A 25,590-nucleotide genomic window follows, 5' to 3' on the forward strand; every position below is an offset into this window, starting at 1 on the left:
CTGTCGCCGAGGCCCTCGGGGATGTCCGCAACAGTGCCTGAGCGGAGGCATCCGCGCCGCTTCTGCGCCTGCACAGGTGCTTCAGCACCCCTGTTCGCGTCGGAGTCGAGATTTTGCGCGATGTCGCACACGTCCTTAAGAGCTTGACGTAATGAGGGCGGCACGTGGCCGTCGTGCGCACACTCCAAAGTGTGTACCTGACTTCCTTGTGTCAAAGATGGAAGGTCACTGACCACAAATGCTTCATATTTTTATGTTATACAGACACCCTGTAACTCTTGTTTGAATTCAGTTTCATTTGGTTTTCAAGCTCAGTCACAATCCGTTTTGCAGCAAGGACCATAATCTAGTGATTCGATTTCAAAAGATTGTTACGGTACAGGCTCAGGAGTGGAAGAAAATTAAATGGAGCGATTCCTGGAAAAGGATAACGGGTAAGAGACACAATGGAAAAAAAATAGTAAACGTTGAGTTGTCAAGTTGTCATACCCACTGAAGACATTGTGTGTGTAGTTTAAATTTGAAAAGACATAGACGGGATCCTCTGAAACCTTTGGAGTGATAGGAATGTTTATTATAGACGGTAGTGTCCTGACAGTTTATGCTAAGGAGACGGTTCATGATGGGGCTGCCCGGCAAAGACCTGAAAGACCAGGGTTGTGATTAGGGGGTTGGGCCTTTGATCTGGGTGGTATCAGCCCTATTTCTGGGGGAAAGAGGGGAAGGAGGCTGGAGAACAACCTCATGGAGTTCAACCTCATGACCTACATGGGGAAGCCCAAATGAAGGCTTTGGACACGGAAGCATGTGTACTTCCGAAACTGGCAGTCCTCTGTCTACTTAGGAATCAATGTGCCATGTGCACGGAGGGTGAGGTGTTCTGTCTTCTGGGAGGTGTTCAGGGAGGGAACAACAGAAGCTTTGAATTTGGGACTCTCCCATACCTTTCCCTTGTGCCTGCCTCTCCTCTTTCCCTTTGGCCGGTTTTGGTTTTTTCTTTTGTGGCTGCACAGCAAGGCTTGTGAAATCTTAGTTCCCTGACCAAAGGTTGAACCCGGGACTTCAGCAGTGGAAGTGCTGAGTCCTAACCACTGGACGACCAGGGAATTCCCTGGCTGCATTTTAATTATATCCTTTTGCTGTAATAAAACTGTAATCATAAGTATAACATGTCCTTGAGTTCTGTGATTCCTTATGGTGAACCTGAGAGGTAGTAGGGACCTCCAGATTACTAGCTGGCTGGTCAGAAGAGTGGCCTGGAGTCACATCTCCCCCCAGATTTGTGACTGGTGTATTCTCATACAGCAATCTTGTAGGGGACTGTCCCCATAACACGAAGTCTGGCTCAACTCTAGGGTAGATGGTGTCAGGTTATTGCAGGGTACTTATGGAAACATTTAGCTGACATTCCTAACCTAGTCCAAGAGCTTGGGAAAGCCCTTTTGCTTGAGTGATAATGAACCTGTGCATGCGTGCATGCTAAGTCACTTCAGTCGTGTCCGACTGTGACCATATGAACCCTCCAGGCTCCTCTATGGGATTCTCCAGGCAAAGGAAGAGTACTGGACTGAGTTGCCATGCCCTCCTCCAGGGGATCTTCCCAACCCAGGGATCGAACCTGAGTCTCTTTTGCCTCCTGCATTGGCAGGCAGTTTCTTTACCACTTGCACCACCTGGGAACCTGAAATCCTCTAAGACTGGAAATTTGATCAAAGGTACATGTACACTGCCTGGACTGGGGTGAGAGGTGAAGGTGCATACATATCACAGCAAAGCAAATGACTGGTATCAGGGGATTGCACACAACAGAAAAAAAGGTTTTCCTTATATCATGCACACATACAGATTCTTCCTAGCCTTAACAGTGCACCTCTATCAGTTGATAGAGGTATGTCCTGAGCCACAGGTGGAACAGAAAAGACTTGTAAAGCCACACAGATGACCTGAGGCCTAGAACTTGACCCCTGGCAATCTGAGATTATGTGTCCATTACCTTATGACACTAAGGAAAGAACATGCTGTTCTTTCTGTTGTGCATCGCAGAATGCCATGTAAGTGGGAGGTCACTGCTATAAGATACGATAAACCAGGCAACCTGTTGATACAAACAACAGTTAGTACAACTCCTGTACTCCTTTGAATCTCTCAACCACTCTACAGTTTTTCATACTTTTTTTTTTTCACTTGTAAAATACCTATAAGCATAGAATCCTCAAACAGAAACAGACTGTAAATCCCTGAGGCATGTTGCTTGTAAGTGGTATCATTAGTGGGTTGTAGATTGACCTTAGTGGATCATCACCAGTTTTGTAAACAGAATGAAAAGTATCAGAGGGCAACATGGGTAGTAAGGACTGGTACTGTCATGTGAAACTTGTGTGTCAGTTAAATACACCTGTTTGTACTGATTACAGTGAAAAAGACTATCACAGATCATAGTCAAAAAAGTGGGAAACCATTGATCTGGTCCAAGCCCCTTATTTTCCCAGTCAAGATATTTAGATAAAGAGGTTGAGGTTTGTCCAAGGTCATACATATACAGCCAGAGGGCTGGGTCAAGAATCAGATGTCCCTACACCCTAGTCCAGGGCTCCTTACATGAAAACCTAAAGACCAACACTCTATGTTAAGGACACTAAAATTATGTAAATTTATGTACACTAACAAGCATATACAATAAAATATATAAAGAAAATACAGTGCAATTAAAGAGGTAAGTGTATGTAGTCTACAGACCACGCATCTTTATGTAAATTTAACTGAAAATATATGCAGAAATGTTCAAGAGCTATCAAGGGATAAATATTAACTGAAACTTACTTATGAAAAACAAACGAACTTCCCTAATGTTCCAGTAGCTAAGACTCTGCACTGTTAACGTAGGGGGCCCAGGTTCAATCCCTGGTCAGGAAACTAGATCCCACAAGCTACAACTAAGACCTGGCACAATCAAATAAATAAATATAGAAAAACAAGGTTCAAAGTGCTGTAGAAGATCCTAAGCATAAAATATCCAGTCTTTGGATACATGAAAATGGAGCTCTTTCTGCTTTCTACAGAGCTACATTTTAAAGACCTATTTAGGTTTTCCTTGTGCAATGCCTGAAAGACAAAATTTTCAAAATAATGAGTAATAACTCAGTCCTCCAATTCCCTTACCCACTTTTAAGTAATCAGTTGCATGTATCACAGATGAGCCTGCCTCAGATCAGCCCCCCTGGTTTACTCCCACTCCTCCCTCCAGGACACAGCTTCAGCTTGGTAAGTCTTGTGAGCAGGGGCACCAGCTATATGTCATAAGGGTAAATCTCAATGGAATGCAATGCTGTTCTTTCCCCCAGTTGAACTTTACACTTTGTGACTTCAGTACCTTTTTCAGAAAATGTTTCCATGACTTTTTTAAGCTTATTTTTTGGCCACACTGTGTGGCATGTAGGATTTTGGTTCCCTTACCAGGGGTCAAAACCTGCCCCCCCAGCATTGGAAGGTGGTCTTAACCCCTGGACCACTGGTTTTTGTTATTTTTTAGTCACTAAAGTCAAGTCTGACTCTTTGTGACCCTGACTGTAGCACACCAGGCTCCTCTGTCCTCCACTATCTCCCAGAGTTTGCTCAGATTCATGTCCATTGAGTCAGTGATGCTGTCTAACCATTTCATCCTCTGCTACCCCCTTCTCCTCTTGCCTTCTCTATCTTTCCCAGCATCTGAGTCTTTCCAATGAGTTAGCTCTTCACATCAGATAACCAAAGTACTGAAGCTTCCAGTTCAGAAAGTGAAAAGTGAAGGTGTTAGTCACTCAGTCATGTCCGACTCTGCAATCCCATGGACTGTAGCCCACCAGGCTCCTCTGTCCATGGGATTCTCCAGGCAAGAATACTGGAGTGGGTAGCTATTGCCTTCTCCAGGGATCTTCCCCACCCAGTGATCAAAACCAGGTCTCCCCACTGCAGGCAGATTCTTTACCTTGCCACCAAGGAAGTCCAACAGTCCTTGGGAAGTCACTAAATATGATTTTTTAAAAATAGTTTCATTCTATTGGGTGACATTAATTTAAGTATCACAAGTTTTCCTGGGAGAATATTTTTCAAATTAAAAATAGAAGTGGGACAGTCCAGTAGTTAACAATCAGCCTGACAACGCAGGGGACACGGGTTTGATCCCTGCTCCAGGATGATTCCACATGTTGTGGGGCAACTAATCCCATGTACCACAACTACGGAGTCCATGCGCCCTTTAGCCTGTGCACCACAACCCGCTTGCTGCAACTAGAGAAAAGATGAAGACTCAGTGCAGCCAAAAATAAATAAATAAAATTAAAAAAAAAATAGAACTAAAAGTAAAAATCTGCCTTATAGCAAATTTACCAAGGACTGGAGAAGGCAATGGCACCCCACTCCAGTACTCTTACCTGGAAAATCCCATGGATGGAGGAGCCTGGTAGGCCACAGTCCATGGGGTCGCTAAGAGTCGGACACGACTGAGCGACTTCACTTTCACTTTTCCCTTTCATGCACTGGAGAAGGAAATGGCAACCCACTCCAGTATTCTTGCCTGGAGAATCCCAGGGACGTCGGAGCCCGGTGGCTGCCGTCTATGGGGTCGCACAGAGTCGGACACGACTGAAGCGACTTAGCAGCAGCAGCAGTAACCAATCTAATCACCAATTAAGAATAAGAAATCAGACCTACATTTGCTATAAAATTCCTGTTTAGTTATTAGGTTGATGAAATAAAATTAAAACCTATAACTCCACTTATTATAAGTGCAAGAGAAAGGAAGAAAAATGACTAGCTATCATATACCAGCCCTCAAAACTACTTCTTAGGGATTATCATTTGACCTCAGATCAATCAGTATTCCCACTATTATTTAGATACTTTGTCTAGGTACAATAAGTATTAAGGTTGTTTCATTTTTCTTTAAATTTACTCACTTTTAAACTTAAGTCTCATCCCAAGTAATTCTTAAAAATGACAGGTATTGTATATTTGCAATATATGGTAAAATAATACATAACCACTAAAATTCTAAATGTTCACCCTACACTTAAAATCATCTCTCATACCATCAGCAGTATTACATGATGACTGAACTGCTTACATCTTAAAATAGTTGCTTCAAAGGTAGTATTACAACATGAATAACTGAAAAAGTGTCCATGTTTCACATATATAAAAAATTCTGAAACTCAGTACATGGATTTATCACAATTTTATTACCAGTAGTCAGTGAGGGAAAAAAAAAAATCTTCAGGTTGTTACTTCTGCTTTTTCTGTGTCTTAGTTCGTCTACTTTTCTTCTGTCCTTTCTTTTTCTTCTTCATGAGAATAGCTTTTTCTCCAATAAACAAACTTTTAGAATTTTGTGCACTTTTTGAAGCAAAGTTAAGTCCCTGCTTAGGTTTACTGACATTCTTCAAACTAGGATTTGAATTTTGTTTTAACTTTTCTTTATGGACAGAACGCATGACTCTGAGTTTTCTTCCCATCAGTTCAGAATTATTTAATTTCAGAGCAAGATGAACAGCATCTGTATTCTGTAACAAAAATCAATATATTAAATTTTACAGAAACTCATCTGCAAAGAATCTAGCAAAATTACAACTTTTATGGATTAGAATAATTTTCAAGCTTGTCATACAGAAACCCCTGTTGGGAATTCCCTGGCAGTTCAGTGGTTAGAATTCTGTGTTTCCACTGCAGAGGGCACAGGTTCCATCCCTTGTTGGGGAACAAAGATCCCACCTGCCTCCCTGTGGCCAAAGAAAGAAAAAGTAGAAACCTCGCTCACTTCCACAGGTAGGAAGTCCAAGCCCCAGTGTTTCAGCAGCTGTGCTTGCAGTTTTAATCATGTACCCTCATGCGTTTCTCCCCAGGAAGCACTTAGGCTGCCTTGTCAAATGACCAGGTAAGCCCACAATCAAAGAGCCTTCATTTTTCTCAACGTAAAATGAACTTTCAACTAAGGAGATCAATCTTATGTGGCCTTTTAAACCAATGAAGCTCCTCCTTATGAGTCTCTTCCTGCAAAGCCCCTGCTGTACTGGTTCATTTGAGAACAGAGAACTCTATTACAATCTTTGAGATGTTGGACTAGATGCCTTCAGGGTGCCATTTAGACCTCAAATACTGTTACTCTTTTATTCTAACTCAGTGTTAACAACTCTAAATATTCATGACATGTTTGTTATAGGGGTTTACAAACTTATCAGTAGTCAGAAGACAGAGAGCAGGGAGACAGCAAGACTGTTACACCACAGTCATGATGGAAGCATCAGGCTGTGAGTCCTTTCCTTCAAACCCATATAGTCCTACATACGAAGAGCCTTAAAAACAGTCACATGTCTTGATCTGGTTAGTGACAACCCACCGGGGAACTTTCTAAAGAAGTAATCCAAAAATGGAGGCAAACATTTGAAGGAAAAAAAAATCACTCCAATTTCATTATTACAGGGAAAAAGAGAAAATTACACATGTGTCACATTTGGGAAACACTAGGGAAAAGACAGTATAAATTATGTTACATCCCTCAATGGAACATACTTACACAATAGAGAACAACATAAAGGCAGCTTACAGAACCTTATGTTCACAAATATTAAGTATGACCATAAAAAGGCACAGGTAAAAACTGAGAGGAAATATACAAATGGGTGATTGTAGAGGGAAGAAAAACTTAAGTGCCTTTGGGTTGTATGTGTATTCCAGTAATTTTAGACACAAGATACTGGTTAATATTTAGCAAACTAAATATAAATTGTGTAACAAAAACTAAAATTTTCTTTTAGCTGAGTGAACAGTCAATTTTCTCTTTTTACAGAAGGTAGAGAGTTGGAGATTTAGTAGCTTTAATGTTGTTGTTTAGTCACTAAGTTGTGTCTGACTATTGGAGACCCCATGAACTATAGCCTACCAGGCTCCTCCGTCCATGGGATTTCCCAGGCAGACTACTAGAGTGGGTTGCCATTTCCTTCTCCAGGGGATTTTCCCCAACCCAGGGATCGAACTTGCATCTTCTGCATAAGCAGGCAGATTCTTTACTGCTGAGCCACCAGGGAAGCCCAATACTTTTAAAAGCCAGCATCTAAAACATTATTTAATGAGAACAACTGACAAAGGATTAATCTCCAAAATATACAAGCAGCTCATGCAGTTCAATACCAGAAAAACAACCCAATCAAAAAGTAGGCAGAAGACCTAGCACACATTTCTCCAAAGACATACAGATGACTAATAAACCCATGACAAGATGCTCAACATCGCTCACTATTAGAGAAATGCAAATCAAACTACAATGAGCTATCACTTCAACTGGTCAGAATGGTCATTATCAAAAAATCTACAAACAATAAACGTTGGACAAGGTGTGGAGAAACGGCAACCTTTTTGTATTGTTGGTGGGAATGTAAATTGATGCAGCTACTATGGAGAACGATATGGAGATTCCTTGAAAAACTAGGAATAAACCTACCATATGACCCAACAATCCCACCACTGGGCATAAACCCCGAGGAAACCATAACTGAAACAGACGCATGTACCCTAATGTTCAGTGAAGCACTATTTACAATAGCTAGGGCAGGGAAACAACCTCGATGTCCATCAACAGATGAATGGATGAAGAAGTTGTGGTACATATACACAATGGAATATTACTCAGCCATAGAAAGGAAGCCATTTGAGTCAGTTTTAATGAGGTGGATTAAAAGAGTCTATTATACAAAGTAAGTCAAAAAGACAAAAACAATAGAGTATATTAATGCATATATATGGAATCTAGAAAGATAGTACTGATGAACCTATTTGCAGGGCAGCAGTGGAAATGCAGACACAGAGAACAGAGTTATGGACACAGTGGGGGAAAGAGAGGGCCTGAATTGAGAGTAACATGGAAACATACTAACATATGTAAAATAGCCAGCCAGTAGGAATTTGCTATATGATGCAGGGAGCACAAACTTGGTGCTCTGTGAAAACCTAGATGGGGGATGGGGTGGGGTGGGATGGGGTGGGAGGTGGGAGTGAGGTTCAGGAAGGAGGGGACATATATACACCTATGGCTTATTCATGTTGATGAATGGTGGAAACCAACAGAATACTATAAAGCAATTATCCTCCAATTAAGAATAAATAAGATACAAAAGTCAAAATGAATAAATAAATAAAACATTATTTCATAACATTAATATGGAGAAACAAACAGGACATCACATGGTTGGATGCACTTTTAGGAACGGTGCTCTATTATGGCAGGTTGTGAATTTACTTAGGGTGCAGTCTGAGGGTGAGCGAGAGTTATGGCTGAATGATGGGACAATAGTCACAGCCTCCCCCAACACGCTTCAAGGACAGTAATGACACATTAACCTCCGTACCTCAAAGAGCACGTAGCCAAAGCCTCTGCCGAGTCCAGTAACTTGATCCCGCACAATCCTCACAGCCACAACGTTCCCACAGGCCAAAAAGTGTTTCTCAACAGCAGGTTCTTCAACTTCTAAAAACAGGTTCAACCAAAGGGGAAGTAAGGACTTGGAATCGCCTCAGGAAGTTAGAGATGTTTAATAATACATAAAGGTAAGCACAGCCTCGCACTAATTAGTCAAGTTACATTCAATACTTTCTAAAGTTAGTCTTAAAGCAAAACACTTGGGTATTATTGCATTACTTCAATGACAAACAGATACTTTTTTATTTAAACAAACTTACTGTATGGGAGATTCCCCACAAATATGGATCTCTTGTCCCTCTGAAACACAAAATAAAAAAATCACTCACGAAGCAGAAAACGGAAGTCACCATGAAGTCCACTCTTTCCCTCACAGCATATGTCTGGGGGGCTCCATCTGATTCCCCTGCCTATCAGGCCCCTGTTGGATTCGGCTTCTTTCATCTTTCCCACAGAAGTATGAGCCCCAGAACGAGGAGTGGCTTCCGTTCACAGCTGGCACTGACAATATGGCAGTGCTCAAGAAAGGCCTGCTCCTTTGGGGATGGGCACACTTTTTCTATAAAGGGCCAGAAAGCAAGTATTTTAGGCTTTGTGGGCCTCGCAGTCTCTGCTGTACCCCTTGCCTCTGCTGTTAAAGCAAAGTAACACAAAACTAACGGGTTTCCCAGGTAGATCAGTGGTAAAGAATCCACCTGCCAATGCAAGAGACTTGGCTTCAATTCCTGGGTCAGAAAGATCCCCTGGAGGAGGAAATGGCAACCCACTTGTGTTCTTGCCTGAAGAATCCCATGACAGAGGAGCTGGCAGGCTACAGTCCATGGGGTTGCAAAGAGTCAGACATGGCTGAGCAAGTAACGGGTATGGTTGTGTAGCAATAAAACTTTACTCACAGAAACGGGGAGCAAACATTGGGCCCTCTGGCCAGTTCGCTATTTGGTGCCAGGTCCACCATCAAAGCCAGGACAGTCAACCAGGCCTTGGTCATTTCTCACCTAGCTACCCTGACACCGACAGTAACACATTCTGTTTCTGCAGTGAGTTCTTACCAACTCATGCTTCATTCATTTCAAGAGATCCCAAGGAAAGGCTTCTGAACAAAACCTAGAATCCTCAACATGGTAGGCCATAGTCATCATGACTGCCCTCCACCTGTTTCTCCAACAGCAACTCTGACTGTGGCCTCTCCTCACACTCTACCCACTAATAACTGTATCGAGCTCTTGGAACCCCCACAAAGGATTAGGTTTTGGTCCCACCATTCACACTGTTCAAAATTTTTTTGCCCATATAACACTGATAGAACACCTGTTCTCCAGGAAACCCTCCTTTGTCCCTTCTTGCTGGCAACCTCCCACACTGAGTGGCCCATTCCTGAGCTGACGTTTATGAAAGAATTTATCTAAAACAGTGCCACGGTCAGCCCATCTGCTCACCTTTACCTTTACACTGTGAACTCCTAGACAACTGAGACTGTATCTCAGCACTGAACACCTGACACAGAGCAGGAACTAAAAACTGTTAATGAGTAATTTAACTCCAGACCTTAGTCTATAAATAAGGTGCTGGCTCTGATGCTCTTTAATATACCTTTCAGCCACACTCTCTAGGATTATTGGATCTAGTGTAGGAGTGGGAACCACTTTCTTTCTTTTTCTTAATCAATCAATTTCTTTTAATTGGAGGCTAATTACTTTACAATATTGTAATGGTTCTGCCATACATTGACATGGATCCGCCACGGGTGTACATGTGTTCCCCATCCTGAAACCCCCTCCCACCCCTCAGGGTCATCCCAGTGCACCAGCCCTGAGCACCTTGTCTCATGCATTGAACCTGGACGGGCAATCTGTTTCACATATGATAATATACATGTTTCAATGCTATTCTCTCAAATCATCCTACCCTCACCTTTTCCCACTGAGTCCAGAAGTCTGGGGAACCACTTTCTTGAAGCTAATGCTGACGTGGAGTTCCCTGGTAGTCCAATGGTTAAGACTCTATGCTTCCAATGTAGGGAGTGCAGGTTCAATCCCTGGTTTGGGGAACTAAGATCCTACATGCTGCATGGCACAACCGAAAAGAAAATAAAAATCAAAAGCTAGAGGCTTCCCAGGTGGTTTAGTGGTAAAGAATCCACCTGCCAATGCAGGAAACGTGGGTTCAATCCATGACTTGAGAACATCTCCTGGAGGAGAAATGATAACCCACTCCAGGATTCTTGCCTGGGAAATCCCACGGACAGAGGAGCCTGGCGGGCTACAGTCCATGAGGTTACAAAGAGTTGGACATGACTGAAGTGACAGCACAAGCACGAATGAGCAATGTTGACTTAAGCCCTCGCCCGCCCCAGGCAGCCACGCTGAGACCACAGAGGGCAGAGGCTATTTCCTCTAATTCCCTCATGCTCCTGGCTAACCCAACTCCTCTCTCAGCACAAGCTCAGAAGAAAATGTTCTTCTCTACAATACTCCAGTGAACTTCTTCAGACAGTGCAAGAACTACTTACGGAGGAGGTCTCGGTTGCAAGATCCACTCTAACACGAAATCCTTCTGCAATTTGGGCCCCATTTCTGTGATAAATATGAAGAGAAAATGGCTGTCAAAAACAAGCACCGAGCTGCTGGGGTATTTAATCTGAAGTGAACCCAAAGAATAAAGAAAGCACTCATACGTAGAATAATTCTGTTCAACCATCAAAGAGATGAAATTACCTCTCCAGTGCTTTTGTAGCAGCACTCTCATCCTTAAACACAACATAAGCATTAATATTTTTCTGATCCGGATGAATTTTACGCCTACATTAAAAAAAAAAAAAAAAGACTGTAAAATTCGCTAATCCCAAAGTCACTAAAATAAATACAGCTCGTTTTACACTCTCAATCAACACCTATGACAAGAATTTCTGGGGGGATTTTCATAAATTCTTTTCATAAACATTTAGTAATAACCCCTAAAATAACACACAACTTGTACAGATAATGGTGAAACACATGACCCATGCCCTCTTCCCAGTCATCACTGTGAGAAAGCAGGAGACCACCCCAGGCAACCCCACCATATGACAAACTATCACCTTAGCTGCAGCTCTGTATCTAATACACACATAAATGGGGAAAACAACTTGCTTTTTTCTTTTTACTGTAAAATAAAAACTATACAAACCTATAAATGTGTACAGCTAAGGAAATTATTAACAGGGTAATACCCAAATAGCAACCCACTCCAGTGTTCTTGCCTGGAGAATCCCATGGACAGAGGAGGCTGGCAGGCTACAGGCCATGGGGGTTGCAAACAGCTGGACATGACTGAAGCAACGTAGCACTTAGCACCCTTGTAGCCTCTCTGCGGCCCCAACAACTGCAGCCCTTCCTCTTCTTCAAAGGCAACCACCACTCTCACCTTTATAGGAACCACTTCCCTGCATATTTATGTGGTTTTATCACCCAAGTGTCTACCCCGAGACATACTTTGGTCTTGTCCAGTTTTCCACTTGAAAAGTCTTTAGAATCCTGTTTAATCTGATTCCCAATTTATCTATCTTATAGTTTAAGCTAAAGAATTTCCCTGGAAAAACCTGGCCAACCAACAGCAATCATGAGGCACCTCTGATTTGAAGATGCATTTTTAGCTTAAAAATGTTAAGGTACAGGAAATGTGTGCCTTAGAACTGATAAAATGTGATACTTGTGATTTATAATAGAATATTTAGATGCAAAACTTTCTTACTCTCTTCACACACTATGTCTGATTAAACGTCTCTGAAATTTCTCATTTCTCATGGCACATTTTAAGTTATTCTGCACTTCTGGAAAATCCCATGGATGGAGGAGCCTGGTAGGCCACAGTCCATGGGGTCGCTAAGAGTCGGACACGACTGAGCGACTTCACTTTCACTTTTCCCTTTCATGCACTGGAGAAGGAAATGGCAACCCACTCCAGTATTCTTGCCTGGAGAATCCCAGGGACGTCGGAGCCCGGTGGCTGCCGTCTAAGGGGTCGCACAGAGTCGGACACGACTGAAGCGACTTAGCAGCAGCAGCACTTCTTTCTGTGACTCTACAACTTACGTTGAGGCTTGAAGACAAACATCTGACAAATTTATATGTTATTACAGACATCAGAAACAATAAACCACGATGGTTCATCCAAATATAAACATCTGTGAGGTTAAGAAATTATCTCATTTTTCACCAAAATGGAAGAGAATTTACAAGTACTCCCTTTCTCTAATTATAAACTTACTTTATTGCTGCCAACTTTTTGGACAAAGTTCCCTCTGCTGGAATCTTTAAGAGAAAAAAAAATAATACAGGAAAGTCATCATTTGACATTATTTCAAAATAATTATATTTTAATTAATTGAATTATAAATACCTAACTCCGATATGGAATAAAAACTAAGGAAATACTGAATCAGAAACAGCTGTCCTAATGTTGTATGAGTGGGACCTTGTGGCTGAAGACAGACATTTCCAATGACAGTGTCATATTCAGATTTCATAGGCAGGGACTCTCAAACTAGACGGAAATAATGGATGACTTGAAGGAGTTGCTAGTCATATGAAGAGACGATGTTGTTGAAGACACATGTGAAGAGTGTTAAGGAAAACTGTTTTATGAAATGAGCATGGAAAAAAGGGACACTTCTAAGTTGACATTTTATTGAATATGCTATATGATTTTAAATATGTTTAACTTAATTGATAAATAATATAAGAAGACATGACTTCACTCATATCTCTAAGGGTTGATATATGTCAACTGGCAAAAACAAAACAAAACCCTTCAGTATGTGTCCTTGGACAAATAATGGAATCTCCCTTTTTTCAGGATCATGCTATTTTCAGTCATATATGGTACCTAAGAGTGAAGGGAACAGGTATGGAAAACTTTATGGAGAAGGTAGAAATTCAAGTCAACAATGGTGACTAACAGCAATGTGCCAAATACCACCAGGTACCGTGAATAGGAAAGTAAAAAGATACAAACTGCCAAGTTCACAGTCCAGGGGTCTCTATAAACACCAATCTCATTCAGAGCAGTCACTATAAATCTCCTCTGGAAAACTTGTCTTTTAGTCATTTGCTGGTTTACATAGTAAAAGTAAGAAATTTGAACTACTACTTCTTAGTCTGTCTTGCTCCAACTAACAAATGGTAAAACTCTCAGAATATACACAGAAATACCATGCAAGACATGAGAAATGCCCACGTGAATAATCAACATGTGAATGCCAGGCATCAAAACACATCTACTAGGTGCCTTCTAGGAGCTCTCAAGGACCTGTGCCCTGCTATTAAAGATAAGAATAAATAGATAGATGTAGCATAAAGCAATAAACTACAAACAGGATTCAGGGGGAAAAAAATACCACCTAATGTTATAAAGTATGAAAAAGCCTTGAGTAAGTGACATCTTAAATGCCTTCTGAAAAATACATATTATCTTGATTGGCAAAATGAGAGTTTAAGAAGGATTCCCAGAATATACATACAGTGAAATACTACTCAGCCATAAAAAAGAAGGAAATCTTGCCATTTGTGACAACATGGATACATGCTGAGGGTACGCTAAGGGAAATAAAGACAAATACCCCATGATGTCACTCATTCGTGCAATCTAAAAAACAAAACAGGGAATTCCCTGGTAGTCCAGTGGTTAGCACTCTGTGAGCTCACTGCCAAGGGCCCAGGTTTGATCCCTGGTTGGGAAACTAAAATCCTACAAGCCTCACACTATGACCAAATAAAAAAACAAAATAAAACAAAACTCAAGAGATACAGAGAACAGATGGGGGTACAGAGTGGGCAAAATGAGTGAAGGGGCTCAAGTGCACAGTGACAGATGGTGCCTAGACTCACGGTGGTGACCACTCTGTAGTGGAAACAAACGCTGGACTGTTACACTGAACACCTGAAATTAATATAATGTTACATACCGATTTTACCTAAGTTAAAAAAACAAAGAACTGAGCAAAAGGACAAGGGTGGGAAGGCCCAAGTGTATGATCTGCTATAAGCACAGCGCCCAGGCTGCAGGACAGTCACGTGTGGAAGAATGCAGGGCCCCAGGGCCACCCTGTGCAGACTGTCAGGGTGTCGGGAAGAACTAACAGCTAGAAAAATGACGAGATTTTAGGCACCTCCCGTGCGTGCGTGCATGTATGCGGTGTGTGTGTGTGTGTGTGTGTGTGTGTGTGTGTGTGTGTGTGTGTGTGTGTGTGTGTGTGTGTGTGTGTGTGTGTGTGTGTGTGATGTTGTGTGTGTGTGTGTGTGTGTGTGTGTGTGTGTGTGTGTGTGTGTGATGTTGTGTGTGTGTGTGTGTGTGTGTGTGTGTGATGTTCCGGGGAGGGGAGGGGAGGAGAGGGATTTCGGGTTAGGAGTTCCAGGAAGAAGTGCTTTAGGAAGATTAAGTAGACAGAGGTGTGCTGGATACATGTGAGGCAGACTGAAAGCAGGAACTGTACTAGGCCTCTGCAACTATTTTGGCAAGAAGTGAAAACTTAGGTGGGAAAATGGAAAAAGGAAGGAATGACTCATCTTCAGAAGAAACCACAGTTGAAAACCAGGCAGGGATGACAAGCAACAGGCTGGATGGGCTAAAGAAAAGAGTCCAAGGCTGGCAGCCTGAGCGGTACTAAAGAACAGATAATCAGCAGATGGCATAGGATGGGGTGGGGGATCAATGCAGGTGAGCACAGAGGGGCTGAAAATGGGGTGCTGGCAGGACAACTCCGTGGATGTGTCAGGCAAGGATCTGATATGAGGAAACAGGACTCAGAAGGGCTGACAGAATACATACGTGATAAACGGAAGAAACTAACACCATGATAGTAATCATGGAGACTGTGCCAAACCTTAAGAAAGGTCTACTCTTAGAGAAGTGGGCAGTTTTGCCTGCTGGGGACATTTGGCAATGGGTTGTTACGACTGGGGTGGGAAAGACACTACCAGCACCCAGTGGGCAGAGGCCAGGGATGCTGTATCGCACAGGTCAGTGTCCAACAACACACAGTTATCCAGCATCAAATGTCAATGGTATCAAGGTTGAGAAACCCCATTTTAGAGAATCACACTGAGAAAGAGCAGTTGGAAACAAGGAATAAACATTTCTTATATTCTAATACATATTAATTATATTTAAAAAAATCTATGAATGATGCTTCTTCATGCTCCAAGGAACATGGCTGTAACTGGTCTACAGAGCACTCAATTGGTGAAATCAGATACCATTTACTTCCATAAAGTTTTAACATTAAACTGATTAAACATACTTTATCTTTCTATGTCAGAGCATAAGTACTGCTCTGCAGAGTCAGGCAAACCACCCATATGTACAGCTGTGATTCCAGAAATGCTACTCAATAGGCTGAACGTCTCCACCTGTTCAACTGACTCACAAACAAAAGTCAGAGATCCATCCTCCAAAATATACTTAGGAAGGATATCATTTTACTATGTGAATTCATTAAATTACCTAACAAAGTCCAAAGGTCAGTAATAGTTAGCAAGTGTGACTCTGCTTTGGCGCTAGATTTGAGCCTGTTAATTCTACAGGTTAAAGTCAAGAGCTCCTTCATCTCACTAAAACCAACACATGAAAAAGTCTGATTTACATGCAATACATTTTCAGATGATGTACTTTCAAGGAAGGAAAACATACCAGAGAACGAAATCGCACAGATTCTATCTGTCCGTACTCTTTAAAAAATGACTTCAGCTTCTAAAATAAAAAAAAATGATACATATATTTTAGTCCATTTTAAGAACATCAAATAAGTACCACAAAACAGAATTAAGTAAAATGGTTGGATAATCTTTTCCTGCCACGTTTCAAGAATATTTCAGGAAAAGTAACTATTCAGTTAGAAGACAAAAGTTTCTACTGAAACTTATATTAAAAAAAAAAAACAAAATTCATGTTACTATCCCTGAAATACACATTTCTGCCTTTCAGTCTTTCATAATCTTTTACTACATGTAAACTAGTATTATACGCTCCATAGATTCTGTCATCTTTTCACACTGGCTTATTTAAACCAGAAATGGATTTTAAGGATGCTTGTGTCTCTATGGGAAATTTCTCAATTGTCTGGAACTGAGACCATCAGATTCAAAATCTTTGGGTGAATTGTATACATTATTCTTATGACTGGCTCAGGATATGACAAATGTGTATATTTGACAGCTCACACAATAATGTCTATAAGCAACTTTAATTCAAAAATAACTTATTAAGCATGTAAAGCTTCACAAACACTCCCCTCCCTTGAGCCCTTATAATCTAACACGAAAATAAGTAACCAAACTGAAACTACACTACTAAGGAAAATGGATTATGTTCTACAAAATAACCACCCATCAAAAGCTAGGAGACAAAAAGGCCAAAGGGGAAAGGGAAAAGCTAGAAAATAAGCTTCTTGTATTGTTTTAAGAAAGTGGAACTGAAATTGTTCCTCAAAAGATAAGCAGGATTTTGACCCAAGGGATTGCCATCAGGGTGACTATCACATGAACACACAGAAAGAAAAGGGCATGTCTTGGTTGAGTGAACTTCACATAATGGAGGAAACTTAGGAAGGATACATTCATTTACATGACAAATATTTATCAAGCCTCTACTACACATCAGGCACTGTTTCAAGTGCTAGTGACAGAGAAGTGAAGAAGAAAGATAAACATCCCTGCACACACAGTGCTTCTGTTCTAGTGGCATATAACAGAAGAGAAAGCTGGAGGAAAACACCAGATAGGAGACCACTGCGACAGTTCAGACAAGATTTGCAAAAGCCTGAATCAGAGCAGAGACTTTGGGAATGGAAAGGAGCAGATGGGTGCTGGAATGAATCTATCGAATGATTTATATAGTCATTTATAATGAAATTATATATTAATGACTTATTAATTATGTGCTTATTCAATAAGTGATATGGCCTTCCCGGGCGGCTCAGACCATAAAGAACCTGCAATGTGGGAGACTTGGGTTCAATCCCTGGGTTGAGAAGATTCCCTGGAGGAGGAAATGGCAACCCTCTCCAGTATTCTTGCCTGGAAAATTCCACCGACAGAGGAACCTGGTGGACCGTAGTCCATGGGTTTGCAAAGTCGGACATGATTGAGCAACTAACACACAAACAAAATTATGATTAATAACTTCTCTGCATGTTTATAATATACAGACTATACACTCACCTTCTTATTACAGGTGACAGGCAAATTCCCAACAAACACAGTTCTCTCATTCTTTAATCTCTCTTCTTCTTGGTTGATTTGAATTTTCTTTCTTTGATTTACAACTGTCTCATCTACATCATCAAGTTCTTTATCTGCGACTGTAACCCCAGGTTGAGAATTTTTCCTTTTCTGCCCTTGTTTCTGGTGAATTTCTTCTTCTAAATCAGCACTTGCTAAAGCATCTTCTCTTTTTAAGCCAAAAAAAAAAAAAAAGAGGGCATGGAAGTCAGGTCTAGCATTTGACAAAGCACAGATTAGCAATACTTCCCACCTCCTTCTGGCTTTCCTATACATAAACTTACTATTCATAAACGCATCTACATTTAAACAGCATCATCAAAATGTGACTCCTATCTTTAGGAAACTCAAGAGTTAGCAACAGTTAAGGTCAATTTCTGAAGATAGGTTAAAACTGCCAACTAATAAACAAAGCAACAAAAGTTCACTCAAACAAAAGCTGGTTCACTTGAAGCTCTTGGGGATTTAGTTTACCCGCTACCAATGCCTAATTTCATTCTCTGCTCTAGAATTCTAGAGTTACTGCAGCACTCCCAGGGGCTCTATTAAGGTTAGTAGACCAGCAAACTACTTAACTTTGTAAAACCAATCTGACTAACAGGAGAGACCAGATTTCCACTGCAATATTTAAAGGACTGCTTATCAAAATTATTGGCTTGGCCAAAAAGGTCGTTTGGGTCTTTCCACAAGATGTTAATAGAAAAAACTGAACGAACTTTTTGGCCAACCCAGTAAATTCTGCCAGTATTGTAAAGTATTGGTGCACTTGGATAAGCACACGAGTCCAGAAAGAGAACTGGACCAGGAACTTAGGAGTGAGGGGGGAGAATGAGTAGTAGGCATCATAAAACTCATTCATTCATTTGCTCAATAAATATTTATTACTCAGTTCTAGCCGCTGAGGAAAGCAGACCATTAAAAGCTTTTAACAGTCTAGTCTCTGAGGAGACAGGCAAGGTTCACCATAAAATAGTAACATGTATAATACCTGGTGTAGAAACATAAAAGAAACAAGAGACATTCTCAGAGGAGGAAAGACAGTATACAGCCCATGGTCAGTCCTCAGTGAATGATGACCATTATCATCCCTCCACTAGACCACAAGCTCCACTAAGGAGAGGGTATATGCCTAGTTTTCCCATTTACTATGGTATTTAAGGTACCTAGCAGGAATGAAATGAAATGAGACACAATAGTAAGGTAGGAACCAGATCAAGAAGGACCATGCCTGTTATGCAAAAGTGCTTAGATTTTATCCCACAGAAGACAAGGAGCCCCTGAAGACCTGAAAAAGGTCTGAAAAAGCCCCTGAAATGACAGGTCATTTGGGCAGAAGCTGCTGTTCAGTCACTCAGTCGTATTGACTCTGGGACCCCATGGACTGCAGCACACCAGGAGGCTTTCTTGTCCTTTACTATCTCCTGGAGTTTGCTTAAATTCATGTGCATTGAGTCAGTGAGGCCATCCAAACATCTCATCCTCCGTCGTCCCCTTCTCCTCCTGCCTTCAATCTTTCCCAGTATTAGGGTCTTTTCCAATGAATTGGTTCTTCCCATCAGGTAGCCAAAATATTAGAGCTTCAGCATGAGTCTTTCCAATGAATATTCAGGGTTGATTTCCTTTAGGATTGACTGGGTTGATCTCCTTGCAGTCCAAGGGACTCTCAGGAAGCTTTTCCAGCACCATAGTTTGAAAGCATCAATTCTTCAGCACACAGCCCTCTTTATGGTCCAACTTTCACATCTGCACATGACTACTGGAAAACACCATAGCTTTGACTATAGCAGAGCAAAGTGACGTCTGATTTTTAATACGCTATCTACGTTTACCAGAGCTTTTCTTCTGAGGAGCAGTCGTCTTTTAATCTCATGGCTGCAGTCACCGTCTGCAGTGATTTTGAAGCCCAGGAAAAAAAAGTCTGTCACTGTTTTCCACTTTTCCCCCATCTATTTTCCATGAAGTGATGGGACCAGATGCCATGATCTTAGTTTTTTGAATACTAAGGTTAAGCCAGCTTTTTCACTCTCCTCTTTCACCCTCATCAAGAGGCTCTTTAGTTCCTCTTCACTTTCTGCCATTAGAGTGGTATCTGAATATCTGAGGTTGCTGGTACTTCTCCTGACAGTCTTGATTCCAGCTTGTGATTCATTCAGCCTGGCACTTCACATTATGGGCAGCAGAGCAGAAGATAGTTATGAATGTGGCAAGGCTGGGTAAGGGAGACCAGTAAGGAGACAGTTACAACTGCAGGCATCTCAAAAGACAACAAAACCACCAGAGCAAGAGAGGTGATGGAAAGGGAAAGCGGATTATAAGAGATTATTAAAAGACAGCCTCATTAGGACTTGGCAACTTATGAGATATGTAGGGAAAAGAAAGAGTCTAAAATGACTCCCATGTCACAGGCGCAGGCAACTGGAAGGCTGATGGCACCACTCATGCAGAGGAACAGGTATGATGAGGATAATGAGATCAGTTTGAAGCATCCTGAATTTGAGGTGTATATGCATAAGCCAATGGGCAGCAGACATCGCATGATTGGACACTGCCAAAAAATTGATGCTTTCAAACTGTGGTGTTGGAGAAGACTTTTGAGAGTCCCTTGGATTGCAAGGAGATCCAAACAGTCAATCCTAAAGGAAATCAACTCTGAATATTCATTGGAAGGACTGATGCTGAGGCTGAAGATATTGGCCATCTGATACAATGAGCCAACTCACTGGAAAAGACCCTGGTGCTTGGAAAGATTGAGGGCAGGAGAAGGGGACGACAGAGGACGAGATGACGGATGACATCACCAACTCAATGGACATGAGTTTAAGCAAACTCTGGAAGATGGTGAAAGACAGGGAAGCTGGCCTGCTGCAGCCCGCGGGGTTGCAGAGAGTCAGATATGACTGAGCAACTGAACAACAACAACAACTAATGAACAGGCTGACAAACAGATATGCAAGTTTACAGATCAAGCAATAGAGATCAGGGGATTTCCCTGATGGTCCAGTGGGCTTCCCTCGTGGCTCAGACAGTAAAAATTCTGACCTCAATGCGGGAGACCTGGGTTCGATCCCTGGGTAGGGAAGATACCCTGGAGAAGGAAATGGCCACCCACTCCAGTATTCTCACCTGGAAAATCCCATGGACAGAGGAGCCTGGAGGGTTACAGTCCATGCAGTTGCAAAGAGTTGGACACGTTTGAGCAACTAACATTTTCACTTTCACCAGTGGCTAAGACTCTGCGCTCCCAAGGCAGGGGGCCTGTTCTCCATCCCTAGTCAGGGAATTATATCCCACGTGCTGCAACTAAAAGATCCCTCATGTCACAACTAAGACCTGGCCCAGTCAAATAAATCTATGTTTTAAAGAGAGAGAGATCAGAATGCTAGAGCCACACAGACTGGGAGACTGCCCAGATTGATGGGTATAAAAAAGAATCATGAGATGACCAAGAACAGAATCCCAAGCGAAATGAACATTTAAGGAACAGTCAGAAGGAAAGATGCCTGACATAACAGGAGAAAGAACAGACAGAGAACTGGAGACTCGGAAGAGGTTGCCATCAAAGAATGCAATAGCTTCAAGAAGAATAGCAACCACGTGACATGTAAAAGAAAGGGCTATAGTTAGAGGCAATGCTCCCTATTAAATGTGGCACCTAGGTCAGAATGGCTTCTCTGAGCACTGTTTCAGAAGTATGGTCAGATCAAATAAAAAATTAACAACCAGAGTGCCAGTGTGTGGAAGAGAAGATAGATCAAGAAAAGGAAGAGAGAGCAAGTAGAGACTTCTTTTTCTAAAAGCTCAATGATGAAAGAAAGATTCAGGGGTCAGACTGTGGACAGGGGTTTGTTGGATTTCTTTAAGATGAGAATCTTTAAGAGAATCTTGAGTGGACAGATCAAAGATACAGGAAACAGGAGAAATGGATATACATATTTGATGGCATAACCTCTGAGAAGACAGAAGAGGTACATGGTATATATAAGCAGTACAGGAGACTGCAGTAATCTTGGACAGGGCGTAAGACACCCTTCCCTGAAAGGGGAAGAAACTAAAAATGTGCATAGCTGCAATCAGGAGGAGGACGAAAGGAAGTAATTCACAACTGTTTGCAATTCATAACTCTCAGAATAGGTAACAAGATTACCTGCCAACAGAGAACAGAGATATAAAGAGCGTGAAGAGAGTGGCCTGAGACTGAGGAAAGTTAACTAGAAACGTATAGCGGTACTGCTATATGGATCTCAATTCAAATTACTGTTTAAAAAAAAATTGAGCTAATGGAGGAATCTGATCTCTGACTGAGTAAGTTTAAGAAAACCAAACTCATTTTTTATATACATGCAGTAATATTTATAGATGAAACCTAAATCTTAGGTTTGCTTCCAAACAATGAGGAAGATATGAACAGGGTAAAGATAAACAAGATTTGCCAAGTATTAATTACTGATGATGCTGGGTACATGGGGTTCCTTACTCTTTTCAATTTTTGAATATGTATGGGACTTAACATAATAAAAAAATTTTAGACAGAGAGAACTATGAAGTGAGAAAAAAAAAATGAAATGAATATTACCAGTATAAGAATCTCAATTCTGTTACCATCTGATTTCTTTACCATCAACTTAGAAGAATTTTACCAACCTGTTTGCCAACTTCTTCTCTGCATCAGAAAGTTTCTTTTTCACTTTCATTTTTTTGGCAGGTTCTTGCAAAAGTGGCCTTTGGATTTGGGGTGAACTTTCTTCCTCCTCATCTCGTTTCCTTTTTTTGATGGCTTCCTTTTATTTTTTTGTTTTGATTAAAAAGAAATTTTTGAGTTAAGCATAAAATACTATAAAAACTAATTTAAATTATTTTAAAGTCTAAATTGCTAAGTTGATTTAGAGTAAAATCAGAAGCTATTATTATTATTATTATTTTTTTGCACAAATATAAATCGATGGCTTCCTTTTAAAAGTTTAAAGTTATGTTTGAGATCTCATCATTTAGTGGTCTTTCTAAAGTAGTATCTTTTCTCTCTCACTGGTACATCCAGTAATGAAAGGTTATTGAAAATTGATCCTATCTGCCCCAGTTTACATAGCATCCCCTGCAAGGTAGGTTGCTTGTTTTAAAGTTGTTCTAATGGGCCATTCGGAGTAGAACGCAGTGACTTACTTTAGGCACAGGCACGTACACGGGTTGAAGCTGAGGCTTCACAGGGCCGAAGAGGGAAGCCAGCCGACCCGTACTGCCCCTGGAGGGTTGCTTCCCGCGGAATAAACTATTGGCGACTTGTCCAACCTCATAGTCTCCTTCCAGATTTCCACAAGCGCCGTCGTCCGGTTTCTCTCTAAACACGGACGCCAGAGACTCAACGGCATGATTCCAAGCCCCACCCCTCGCACCCTGAGCTCCCGAACGCATTCCCGCCCAGGCAGACGAGCCACGAGCCACTCACCCCTCTTGCACACTCTGCTTTTTCTCCCGTTTGTTCTTCCCTTCCAGGGCCATTTTTCACTTAAAAGCCTCCCAGCCTGCAGCAACAGCACGTGAGCCCGCACTTCCGTGTCTCCACTGCTCGGCTCTCGGAGCCACGCCCCTTCCGCCCCAGGAGTCTCTCAGGACGCGCTAGGGGCGGAGACAGCGGGCGAAGGGGCGGAGACAGAGGATGGGGGCGGAGATAGCGGATCGGGGAGGACACAGCGAGCCTGCCGGTCGAAGCCGGACTTTCGAGTCGGTTTGCACCTAACTCTTTGGCTGAGACCTACTCTTCTTCCGAGAGTAGTTCAGGTCTGAAGTAGGAATAAGAATCAGCCAGGCTGTGAATGGGGTATCAATCCAAGCAGAGGGAAAACACGTACGAGAATCTCTGCGTTGTCGAAGATAGAGGAGGTTTGTCAGGAAATGAGGTTACAAAGATGGACGTCACACAGTATTAACAAATGATGAATCGGTGTGAAGGATACATGGGGCTCCTTTGTGCTGCTCTTGCAACTTTTCTGAAATCTGACATTATTTCAAAGTAAAATTGAGAAGAAATTGTGGGAGACCACAGCGCTAACCTGGGCTTCCCTTGTGGCTCAGACGGTAAAGAATCCGCCTGCAACGCGGGAGACCTCGGTTCGATCCCTGGGTTGAGAAGATCCCCAGTACTCTTGCCATGGACAGAAGGAGCCTGGCGGGCTACAGTCCATGGGGTCTCAAAGGATCGGACAGGACTGAGCGACTAAGCAGAGCACACGTATAGCTCTAACCTGCTCTGCGCTATTATACCAGGAAAAGGAGAACCTTGGCTCTCAAAGCCAGAAGAATCCCCATGGACAGAGGAACCTGGCGGGTTACATTCCTTAGGGTCGCAAAGAGTCGGACACAACTGCGCGACTAAGCACACTGCATTGGCTCTCAAAGCTAAAGCGATTTTCTCAACCTACTCAGCGTGCGTGGTAAGTCACTTCAGTCGTGTCCGATTCTGCCATCCTATGGACTGTAACTCGCCAGGCTTCTCTGTTCATGGGATTCTCCAGGCAAGAATATTGGGGTGGGTTGCCATGCCCTCCTCCAGGGGATCTTCCCTACCCAGGGTTCGAACACACGTCTTTAAGTCAGCTGTATTGGCAAGCGAGTTCTTTTACCACTAGCGCCACCTGGTAGGCCCCCACCTCCTAGGTCCAAGCCTCCAAAGCCTGCTTTTTGCCACCATCTCATATTCCATAACCTTCTGTCATTCCTTATTTTTGTTATGACTTCCTCCACTATTGCCCTTCTCTTTACCCCTCATTGTCACCAGCAAAATTGTACCCATCCTTCAAGGCCCAACTCACTTGGGAAAATTCCCTGCTATTTACAAGAGATGAAATAGTGTCTCTAGATACAAATTGGTGTCTTACTCATCCTGTATTATGTATCCTCACTCACCATACCTAGTGAATATTTGGTAAATGGACTTTGAAGTAATAAAAAATAAATATTAGATTATCATTAGGTAAGTCATTGACAGTAGTTTGGGTGGTGAAATCAAACGACCTTGAATCTTTGGGGACAGACTTGCTATTTTTGGAGAGCTGCTTAACAAGTCACTGGGAATGTATGTGACCTTTTTTATAGTCCACATCAGATAACATGATGGAAAACCATTATTTATTTGCTTGGCCCTGGTTTTGCTTTGAGTCCCTCAGTTTGACTTCCCATAATTGTGACCTTGTGGTATCTCACAAAGATGAGAAAAACTGTCCATATCTGCAACTCAAGCATCTCCATCTATTCTATACCGTCCAATGAAGATATTCTATTCAATTTTCTTTCAGAATGCCTTCCAATCAGATTCCTTCCTCACTCTAACATTCCAAGAATCACTTCCTATCCGGAGCACGGAAACCTCATTGAATCTGGCCTTCCTGACACTTCCTCTCCACACGAGCCTATGCATTCCACTTTCAGATGAATCTGTTAAATGCTTAATTAAGATTTGCATCTCCTCTATGTCACCATCACACCGGTCATCGGTCATCGCGTTTCTTGTATGCTCATACACTGCCCTCGTTAAAGCTCTTATGCACGTTTCCCTCAAGCATATAATTTAGTGCTTAATTTTATGATCATATATATATATATATATATATAGGCTTCCCAGGTGGCCAATGGTAAAGAATCCACCTGCCAAGCTGGAGACACAGGTTCAATCCCTGCATCGGGAAGATCCCCTGGAGAAAGAAATGGCAAAATGATCCAGTATCCTTGCCTGGGAAATCCCATGGCGGGCTATAGTCCATGGGGTCTCAGGTCTGACATGACTTAGGGACTAAACAATAACAACAAAAATATATTACTTCCACAATTAAATCATGAAACTATTCCTCTGGGAGATTTACCTCTTATACATACAAAACCCATCATACGATGTTAGACAAA

The 25,590-nt window shown here is 41.9% G+C and overlaps 1 protein-coding gene across 4 annotated transcripts; it reads right to left on the bottom strand.

Moving 5' to 3' along the window:
- Window positions 1–5,197: 5,197 nt before the first annotated feature.
- On the bottom strand, window positions 5,198–23,267 carry RBM34 (RNA binding motif protein 34). Of its 4 annotated transcripts, none has more exons than XM_081570452.1 (11): window positions 23,141–23,267; window positions 22,858–23,032; window positions 22,342–22,478; window positions 17,641–17,869; window positions 16,112–16,171; window positions 12,692–12,735; window positions 11,161–11,244; window positions 10,956–11,019; window positions 8,707–8,746; window positions 8,376–8,491; window positions 5,198–5,537 (listed from the first exon to the last, which is right to left on the bottom strand). In XM_081570452.1, the coding sequence occupies exons 1-11, from the start codon at window positions 23,191–23,193 to the stop codon at window positions 5,259–5,261; spliced, it is 1,281 nt and encodes a 426-aa protein (XP_081426578.1). In that variant the 5' UTR covers window positions 23,194–23,267; the 3' UTR covers window positions 5,198–5,258. The 4 variants fall into 4 exon arrangements, with proteins under 4 accessions (XP_081426578.1, XP_081426576.1, XP_081426580.1 ...); XM_081570450.1 differs by having other exon boundaries at window positions 8,376–8,494; XM_081570454.1 differs by having other exon boundaries at window positions 22,342–22,474; window positions 22,854–23,032.
- Window positions 23,268–25,590: the final 2,323 nt, after the last annotated feature.

Source organism: Giraffa tippelskirchi, chromosome 2 (assembly GCF_054371585.1).
Source record: "Giraffa tippelskirchi isolate mGirTip1 chromosome 2, T2T-mGirTip1v1.2.pri, whole genome shotgun sequence".
Taxonomy (NCBI): Eukaryota; Metazoa; Chordata; class Mammalia; order Artiodactyla; family Giraffidae; genus Giraffa; species Giraffa tippelskirchi.

Bases quoted from the DNA above. Each gene is read 5' to 3' on its own strand.
- RBM34 (XM_081570450.1), bottom strand. From the start codon at position 23,193: ATGGCCCTGGAAGGGAAGAACAAACGGGAGAAAAAGCAGAGTGTGCAA. The intron at 23,033-23,140 runs GTGAGTGGCTCG...GTCCGTGTTTAG, and splicing joins AAGCAGAGTGTGCAAGAGGG to AGAGAAACCGGACGACGGCG. The intron at 8,747-10,955 runs GTAAGTAGTTCT...TTTGTGTTTCAG, and splicing joins TTGCAACCGAGACCTCCTCC to AGGGACAAGAGATCCATATT.